Source organism: Egretta garzetta, unplaced genomic scaffold (genome assembly GCF_000687185.1).
Source record: "Egretta garzetta isolate BGI_Z169 unplaced genomic scaffold, ASM68718v1 scaffold607, whole genome shotgun sequence".
Lineage (NCBI taxonomy): Eukaryota > Metazoa > Chordata > Aves > Pelecaniformes > Ardeidae > Egretta > Egretta garzetta.
This window is the reverse complement of record NW_009260178.1, coordinates 870,548-880,432: the sequence shown is the minus strand read 5'-3', so window position 1 is coordinate 880,432 and position 9,885 is coordinate 870,548. Positions and strand designations below refer to the sequence as shown.

At 41.2% G+C, this 9,885-nt stretch overlaps 1 protein-coding gene across 1 annotated transcript; it reads left to right on the top strand.

The window, feature by feature from the left end:
• The first annotated feature begins 375 nt into the window (after positions 1-375).
• On the top strand, positions 376-3,246 carry LOC118452579 (retinol dehydrogenase 14-like). The gene has a single exon (XM_035897188.1). It carries the CDS (start codon positions 1,687-1,689, stop codon positions 2,380-2,382), a length of 696 nt encoding a protein of 231 aa, XP_035753081.1. The 5' UTR covers positions 376-1,686; the 3' UTR covers positions 2,383-3,246.
• Positions 3,247-9,885: the final 6,639 nt, after the last annotated feature.

Here is a 9,885-nt window from a genome sequence, read left to right as displayed (position 1 = left end):
AATGGAGAAAATGGAAGTGAGCTCAGAAGCTACAGGGAGTAGCATTGCCCATCACAGCCGTGTTTTGTGCACTCAGTTGCACTTGGTCACGGCAGCTGCCTGCTTGGCATTGATCACATTACTCTAGATTATTAAATGTAGGAATCTCAGAAAATAGCACATGTGGAGGCCTTGCTTCTTGGAGTGTTAAGTCTTGCAAAATACATCCTCCAGTCAGATGCTACAGGAATTTTCTAAAGCAATGCTTTTCACTAAGGAAGAAAGAAATACCACTTCAGTGAGCAGATCTGCAGTCAGTGCTTTTTCAGTCCTGTCCTGGTTTAGTGATGGTAACCGTTATGTCCCTTTGGGGGAAGAGGAGAAGCGAGTCCAATTACATGAAACACTGAGCGACCTCAAGTCCTGCAGAAATCAGTCTGAGGTTGAAATTACTTGATGTTTTGTGTGATCGGATGCCAGCATCATTAACTGGATGCCAAGTGCGGGTTTGGATTTTGCTTTCTTTGTATCATTGCTGCTAATGGCCGTCAAATAAAAGGCAAATGGTACAGCATTCATTTTGAGGGTTTCTATTTTTATCATCAAAATGACCCAAAATTATCTCAGCTTGCCTTCCTGCCCCTGCATTGGGTTTAAAGAATTAGCAGCAAAGAAGACTCATGCTACTCCTAAGTGAATACATTTGCTTCCTTCATGAAGGCATGAATTTCCTGTGATACTTTTGCAGTCTTGTCAGAGGTGGGTGAAAGTGTTGAATTCAGAGCTTATTTAGGCAGCTTACTTCAATCTGTATTTTTTGAAGGAGTTACTATTTTGGGTGAATTGGAGAGCTCTTAATTTTTGAGGGGATGCGAGAGCATGAAGTGCATGATGTACTATACATATATTTAAATTATCCATACCACCCTCCCTGTTAATTATTTATGTTTTCTGATTCTGTAGAGTGTCATGTACCTCCTTGAGTCTTTGTTTTCTACCAACCTGAACCAGAATACTGGTCCATCAAAGAGCATGTGCTGAGCATGTCGTAAATGTTTCAAGCCTTGGTCCCATAGATGCACCTTAGGTCTTGAGTAGACGTGTTAGACTCGAGTTGTATGAAACATGAATGTTACTTTTCTATGATGAGTTCTGCTCCATAGTTCTCACCAAGCAGCAGAATGACGTGTAGTGATTTTAAAGTAAGATAGCATTTACCTGAAGTGCTCGTGAGAGCATTGTTTTCCAAGGTTTTTCATGACATCACCCCAGTGATATGGTGGGTTTACAGTGCAACAGTTTCTCTTCAACCCTGAGGTTAGTTCTTGGAGCTAACACTTTTTGTTCTGCGTTTGCATGTCTTTTGCATGGTAGAACCCTTGCCTATGGCTGAGTTTTGCCGTAAATTAACGTGTCTGCTTTTGCAGTGCAATAAACAGGTTACTTTTTAGAAGAAAACAAAACACAGCACGAAGGTAAATTAGCACTGAATTGCTATAGAAGAAGCTGCTCCTGGAGAAGCAGATGATTGTGTTTTCTGCCTGCATTAAAAGTAGATACAGACCTCCTCTCATGTACCTGCATCCTGCTGAGGTCAAGTACTCAGTTTAGTGGAAGTTTAACTTAAGGGTTTTTCAGCAATGCTTTAAGAGAATATCAGGAATTCAGAAAACTGGGAATGAAATTATTTCTTCCTAACAATGGCCAATGAGAAATACTAAGCATAATAGTATGTTTTGGATGACGGTTCTAAAACTGAATGATTTTTTTCTTTCCTATTTGAAGGAAGAGCCAAGGCTGGATGTTCTGATAAATAATGCAGGGATATTCCAGTGTCCATACATGAAGACAGAGGATGGTTTTGAGATGCAATTTGGTGTAAACCACTTGGGTCACTTCTTGCTCACCAACCTTCTTCTGGGCCTCCTCAAAAATTCTGCTCCGAGCAGGATTGTGGTAGTATCCTCAAAGCTTTACAAATATGGAGAGATCAACTTTGACGACTTGAACAGTGAAATGAGTTACAATAAAAGCTTTTGTTACAGTCGGAGTAAACTGGCTAACATATTATTTGCAAGGGAGCTAGCCCGTCGGTTAGAAGGGACAGGAGTCACCGTCAATTCACTTCATCCTGGGATTGTCAGAACAAATCTAGGCAGATACGTGAATATTCCTTTGCTGGCAAAACCCCTGTTCAACCTGGTGTCGTGGGCTTTCTTCAAAACACCTCTGGAAGGAGCCCAGACTTCTATTTATTTGGCCTCGTCTCCTGATGTCGAAGGTGTGTCAGGAAAATACTTTGGGGACTGCAAAGAGGAAGAACTCCTGCCCAAAGCCATGGATGACTTGGTTGCAAGAAAGTTGTGGGATATCAGTGAAGTGATGGTTGGCTTACTGAAGTAAGTGCCAGGGGCGTATCTGCAAAAAAGATTGCAGATAACTATGCAATGCCTATTTGCAACGGTGTAATTCTCACTGTGGGAATACAGATTACTTGGCTCAATAAGTATTAAATGAGGGAGTGATTTATGCTGGAACTCTTGTTTTGAAATAAAGGACAATATTTAATAGACACAGGCATTCAGAAAAAGTCTGAAATAGAGTTTGAGGGTGTGAATATAACTTCTGGTTAAATCTGCTTGGAAATTCCTGTTTTACAAATACCAGTTAAACAAAACTGTGTTTTGCAATATATATGCATATTTGTCATGTTCCACTACCTGTAGTTGGGCTGGACAATGCAGGGTACTGATGGTGAAACGCTTCTGTAAAACAGTTTTGAAAATAGGTTCGAATAATAATAGGATTGTTGTCTTTTTTGAGCCATCTCAACGAAGAACGGGATAAACAGTTTTACTGGTATCTTATGCTGTAATCATTTAGGCCTCTGAGTGCTATTCAAAGACTTGTTGTCAGCCCCATGGTTCAGTGAACAAAACTGTTGAGCCATATGGAGTTTAGCTGTGAAGCACAAAGTCAACTTTTTTTAGTGATGTCGCTGCTATTCAGTGCGTGTATAGACTTGGTTGTGCAAGCTGTATTTTTATTTTCATGTGTGCTGAACTTGCTGTTTCTTAATATGCAGACACCTTGGGTTTCATCAAAAACGTGGCTGACGGGTGTTATTATGGTCTTGATAGGGCTTTGCATGTCACAAATTGTGTGCGTGCAAAGTTCATAGACCTCACCCAGAGTAGATGGAAGAGAATACGCTTTTCAGTGTGTGATTGGCTTGACTGATGGCACTTTAACTCAGTAACGAGATGAGATAAGTCTGTCTAATAGAGCTTACTGAATATTCTTTAATAAAAATATTTTAAAAAAAGACTGGGCATTTGTTCTTTCACTGCGGAAGATACATCCAAAACGAGCAGACTTCACACAGTAGCCTTGATTCAAAGCAGAAAATTCACCCGTATTGGTGTAGGGAGCTTGTCATGTAGGGTGGGTAGAAATAGTGGGCTCCAAATAAATACATGGGTATTACGTGAAGCTGTACTGATTTGTTCTTTTTTAATTTGTATAACTTATGGGTTCATACTGACATTTATGACTCCTTGGTTTGCTCTGCATTAATAAAATGTTCTAGCAGTTAAGATACGTGGAATAAATATGGAAGAATGATTTAGAGTGATTTTAATAAATACTACTCAAGGGAAGGAGTATCAATAATAAATGATGTATTCAGGAGCTCCTTATTACCTACTTACAAATAGATACCAGTTCTGTACTTCAGGTAGCAACCAACCAAAGTTTTGAGGTTTTCTCTGTTTACTCACACTCTCAGCATATTTTGACTTCTGCACAGGACCTGATCTGTCCTTACCCTTCACTAGCAAGACTGTGCTCTGGGTGAGTGACTTGGGTGGGGGCGGAAGGTGGCATTCTGGAAAATCACATGGCAAGCTACGAAGCAGAGCAGGTTTTTAAGATCTTGTAACATGTTGAGCTTTGCACTGCTCACTGTGAGGCAAGGTGTAGCGATGGGCATGTTGTCAAAGCATACTCGGAATGTTGAACAAAGTTCTCTTAAGTAGTGCCAGAGGGAGGTGTGTAACGTGCTTAGAGAAGATTCTGCTTTGATCTTCAGTGTTGCATTTCACATTTTTATTGTAAACCCTTGTAAATAGCTGCATGCAGCACCTTTAAACAGCTAGCTAAAGAATTAAAAGTTCATTAACATGAACTGTCTCTGTAAAGAGATATAGAAGCTGAGCCAAACTCAGTTTTGTGTTTTCAATGCTACTGTAGCAATGATGAGGAAGTCTGCTGTATTGTTTCACTGCTGAAACATGTCTATGCCTCTTGCAAAGAAAGCCTTGGATGAGAAGACGGAGAATTGGAGAAGATTGCTAATCTGAAAATAACTGTAGTAAAGGACTGCAGTGAAACTGTAAAGCAGAGGAATATATAATTTTTCAGACTGAATGACTAATGTAGGATGTGCACTAGCCTTCAAAGCAGTAAAGGTAGGTTTGTACTCAGATAAGAAGTACCAGTTGTGTAGCATGGCTGCATAACATGTAATGCTTCCTACATCTACCAGGTGCTTCTTTTTATTTTCTTTTGAGACACTGCAGAAATAACTCACTGTCAGAAAGGGATTACATTCCTGCAATCATAACTAAACCACAGCCCTCACTCCAGAGCAGGAGAGTGATCACATGATACTCTTAATGGAATATTATGTGCCTGAATGAATATTGCTTGAAAAAAAGTTGAAAGGATGGATTGTTAGGAACTTACCATAAGGTAATGTCGTGGTTTAACCCCGGCTGGCAACTCAGCACCACGCAGCTGCTCGTTCGCTCCCCCTACAATGGGATGGGGGAGAGAATCAGAAGAGTAAAAGCACCATGCCAGCCACTAGGAAGAAAATCAACTCTGTCCCAGCTGAAACCAGGACAGGTAAGCTTTTTTCAACATCTGAGGCGGGATGTAATTTAGCTTCTGTGGACCAGAAAGCTTTGGTCACTCTCTTGAGATTGCTGTTAAGGTTTGTTTATGTGATGCCTTTGTTCTAGTAGCGTCTAGGAACTGGAGACCTCATGGGTTAAGTGATCTTAAAAAATGTAAGCGCAAAACCAAAGAATGGTTGTTATGTCAACAAGCAGGTAGTAATGCTGACTCAGTCTAGGTTAGAACCAAGCATTTTGGCTAAGGAAGTATATCTAATCTACTCTACCCTACGGGACCTTACTAAGCTCAGATATATGTGTATGATTTGAGGATTGTCTGCTGAATGTCTCCTCTTGGAGCTGGTAGAGGATGCTCTTAAGAGGAGATCAGCACCTTCACACTTCACCCCAGTATGACAGTGCCTCCGAAAAGATGTGGCAAGCTCTGTATGTTGCTATTCTATAAACCATTTATATTGAGATCAGGCAATCAAAAACAGGGTGCGTTCCAGATGCCTCCGTCCACCATGTGAACACTGCCACCCTCAAATTAAACTTATTTCTCACAAAGAATTAAACTTGTAAAAGGAAAAAGTAAGGGGTGAAAGAGGCAGACAGTGACCAGGGGTAGCCTGGTGTAAAGCCCATGGAAATGCAGCTTTCTTGGGCAGGTACAGAGGCTGATCCCATTGCTAGCAAGTACGTTGCAGATACGCAAGGAAGCCATGGTTGAGGTTGAGGTTAAGATTTTGTTGAGGTCTGTGATAAACATACATATTATGAAGCAACTCAATAGCCTAAAAATGCCTTCACCTATCTTACATAAATCCTTAGAGCCGTGAGTGTTTGATTTTTGGTCCACCAGCAGTGCTGAACCAGCGCTCCGTAGCTGTGCCCTGGGGATTCAGGAGCTGGCTGGGATGTGTATGGAGCCCAGCGACTCCTGAGAACATAGCCCCTGCCCTTTTTGCTTTTCTCAGGGGAAATGCCTCTTCAATGCCACAGCTGAGATGTGGCGGGCCACAGCAGCGATTAAATTTGACTGCAAACTTTCCACCCTTAGGCCAGTCTCAGCAGTGAATAGAAATGCTTCCAAGTGGCCCCATTTCTCAACGATAAAATTTTGTACGGCAACTACATTGCAGACTAACTGTACGCTAAAAGGGTTATTTTAAAATAGGGGTATGAGAGTGTGTGTGCACAGACTCATGTGCAGTTGCTGTTTAATCCCTTATTTTAAAAGATGGACAGGAGGAGCGGCCAAGGATTTATGGAGGGGCTGAGGGGAGAGGAGAGCGGGTTGTTAAGCACGGGAGTGTCACCTACTGCCTGCGCTGGTTTGGTATGTGAGGAGACGCTGGGCTTGGGGATAGATGTGTTGGGCTTGAGCTCAGCTTTAGCTTGGTTGCTTAATGTTGCATCCAGGCAGAGAAACCCACTGTCTGCTTTTGCAGCCGGAGAGCAGTCAGGCACAGCCGAGGGGAGGAAATGGCTCCGTGTAATGGTCAGGAGAAACAGGCTTCAAGTGTCTTAGGAAGAACATATTTTAACTGCTTCAGCATTATTTATTCATCATTGGCTATGGTGCTTTTGAAAGTGCCCCTGTAACCAACTTCCCTCATGGACAGACCAAGAGTTTAAGAAAGAAATAATTTCCTTTTTTTAAATTTTTTTTTCTTTTGATTCTTAGTCCCAGACCCTAGCTATAAGCCAGTCCTCCCTGCACACGTGTAGCTATTATAGCTGAGGTTTCTGCAAGTGAACTAAATTGCAGTTGCATGCATTTATTTTATATGGCACATCTGTTTAAGTCAAGGGAGCCGTACATTTTTTAAGAAAATACTCTGGATCTGTCACCAATTTACCTTCCTTACCTTCCCACAAAGGCCAACATCTATCCCCAGGCGAAGGGACAACGCTGCTCTTTCAGTTACTACAGTCAACGCAGCAGGCAAGCTTATAAACCCAGTGGGGGTTCTCCAGTAAAAATTCTCCATCTTAATGAGATAAATGATCAGTTTTTCCATGATGCAATAAAACCAGAAATATTTAACTCTCCTCTCTTTCTTCAGCAGTTGCCTGGTTTGCCTAAGCTTCCTACTAAGTGAATGCTTCACAGGCTTCAAAGCCTGAGCCCTGTGAATGTGCCGTGTGGTTATGTTTTTGCTGAAAAATGTGGATAATTCCCACTTCAAGCACACTTAATTTCTTTTCACCTAAGGCTATAAAGAAAATAAACAACTTGCAAGAGTCATACAAATAATTTTAAAATGGGAGGCCTGTTCCCTTTTTCACATAACTTTTTCCAAACTAATCACTTAGAGGGTAATTGACTTGCAAAACGATCCAGGAGGCCTCCACAGTTGAATTATTATTTTTGATCTCTCCCAGAATGGTGCTGCTATTTCTCATAACAGAAAATGACGACTTCCCTCTAGACTTTTTACTTACTGCTTTAGCTACCACTAGCAGCCTCACACCTGTCACAACTGGATTCAGATCAGAGAAATTAATTTGAATATTTAATTGGTTCCAAATGCCCCATGTAACATGGAGAAAGGAATGCTTTCCTAATTGCTTTCTTGGCTGAAGGCTGGCACACTGGCCACCTAACAAGGTTGATAGCCCTTTCTTTCTACATTTAAGAGTGATCACTTCTTTTCAGGTGATGTGAAAGAAACATGATTAATTTTGATAAGGAAGGAATCAATAGCTTATTTGCCATGAAAGATTCAGGAGGGTGTCACATGCTTGAAATGTATAATACTAAGTTTAGCAGGGCACTGAGCATTTCTCACTGTCTGCTTCATGGCCAAAGCAAGCAGTCTGAAATCCTGGTCCCACTAAAAGCACTGGGAGTCAGACACCTAAATATTTTTGCTGATCCTGATCTCCTGGCTTTAAGTTCAGGCGGTAGGACTCTTAGAGCCAGCTGGATGATGGCTCTTTCAAGCTTGATGAATGAGGCTTTATGCACTTCTGTGTATGTGTGGCATTTTTTTAAAAAAAATGCTTCACAAATTAAGGGTGGTGGTGGTGGTGCTATGTATATATTACATATCCTGCAATATTCTCCAGAAATGTGTGTGTTTTTTCCCCCAAAACATGTCAGCCCATCTCTGCAGTTGTTGGGATGTTTGTCAGTTTGCCAGCTGGACTGCAGATTGGTGATGAATGATGTTATTTCAGTTTATCTAAGTCCTGTTGCAACCTTCCCCAACAGTAGGTCAGTGTCCTGGGCCCATCCTAAGTCACTGCATGACTGTCCGCCCTCCAAATCCCATCTGCCCTTGAGACAAACAATGTCAAGGTCTTTCTAGATGCTTCAGGAAAGAGGTCATGAACAGCAGAAAGGCAAGTGACACACCTGGAAATCCAGAACCTACATGCACTTCAACAAGTAGGTTTGATACCATTTTGTATACTCATTGACAGACAGGAACACCTTCTCCAGTGCATATGGATAGGGATTTTAGACTTCAGCCTGCCCCGAAGTCTGTCTACACAGCACTGTAGAAGTAGCCCATGGGTAAAACAGCATGTTGAAAAATGCTTCGTTTGCTCTCCTGAAGTGTGGAGAAGCTACAGGTCCTGTTGAAGTCACTGGTAGTTGTAGTTGCTTGACACTTCACCTGGCTTTGAAAATACCTGGGAGGAGGAAGAGACCAGAGCATCATTTTCCTTATATTCAGTTTGCCCTCCTGAAATCTTCAGGGGCATCTCAGACACATCTCTGCAGATATTGGAAAAAAAAAGGTAAGCCTGCTTTATGGAGGTATTTATCCATAAAATTTTGCTGTGAGTGGAAAATTTCAGAACTCATAATTTTTCATTTTATCTAGTAGCCAGATGATATGAACTAGTTGTATCAGAATCACAGCTAGGACTGGGGTCCTGGGACAGTAGAACAGAAGAAGAGCTAATGAGCCGTTGTCTGCAGATGCAAGAGAGGCAACCTCGGAACTCAAAATCAATAATTAAAAGAGTTTGATGACAGTTATTTTGTTTCTATTTCTGAGGGGGGGGTGTTGTTTGATTAATTCTAGACACTTGATTTTTTTTAAAAAAAAGCATTAAAACTGCAGAAAATGTGAAAACAGCCATGTTTCAACAAAGCAGCACAGTGCTTCACTGTGGAAAACCCATAAAATGTCAGGAAATGGCTTAATGTGGTAGGTGTTCATTTTTAAGGGTTCTGTTGACCAAAGTTGATGAGTGAAAATATTGTATTTCATTTTTTCTTTTTGTTCAGTAAATAGCATGGAATTTTGATGCTGCCTAGAGAGACAGCTTTGTACTGTGGTGGTCTAAACTGGGATTTCTCATTAATGTAACCAATCAGAGTAGGTGGGATGGTTTTTTTTTCTGGTTTTGTGTTGGGTTTTCTAAAGAAAAAAGCTGGAGTCAAAGAGAAGACCAAGAAAACGCACCACAAAGTTTATCTTTTACTCATCTGGAAGAGTTTATTTTAAACACGGAACATTGTTTGCTGCTGTGGAAATGAAAGTGAGAGAGTTGCAGCTTTCTTCCGATGCCATCTGGCAGATGATTTACTTGCGTATGGTATTCACTAATCCAAATAACCCCGTGTGTGGTAGCATTGTCTCTTTACTGATCATGCAGCTGAGTTGGCTGAACCTTAGATGGCTCACACAAGGCTATCAACAGCACAGTACAATAGACTGTTTGAAATTAGAACAGTATTAAGGAAAGGGATATGCCAAATTTATCATGCCTTTACCTTTATTAAGCATTTTCCTTACCCAGACTAAGCTTGTTGTTTCCTTTTCATTCTCTTTATGGTTTTATTCACTCCAGGTCTACTTGGGCTTTAGCCCATTGAATTCAACACTTACATGTAGCTTCAAAGCTTAGATGGCACCAGAGCATTGGGCATCTATCCCTAGATTGGTATCCTTGCCCTGATGATATCTGTTTGCTCCTGTAAGTTCCCTTCCTGACCTCATGAAACGTGTATTCCTGATGGGAAATAAGGTTATTTCAGCAG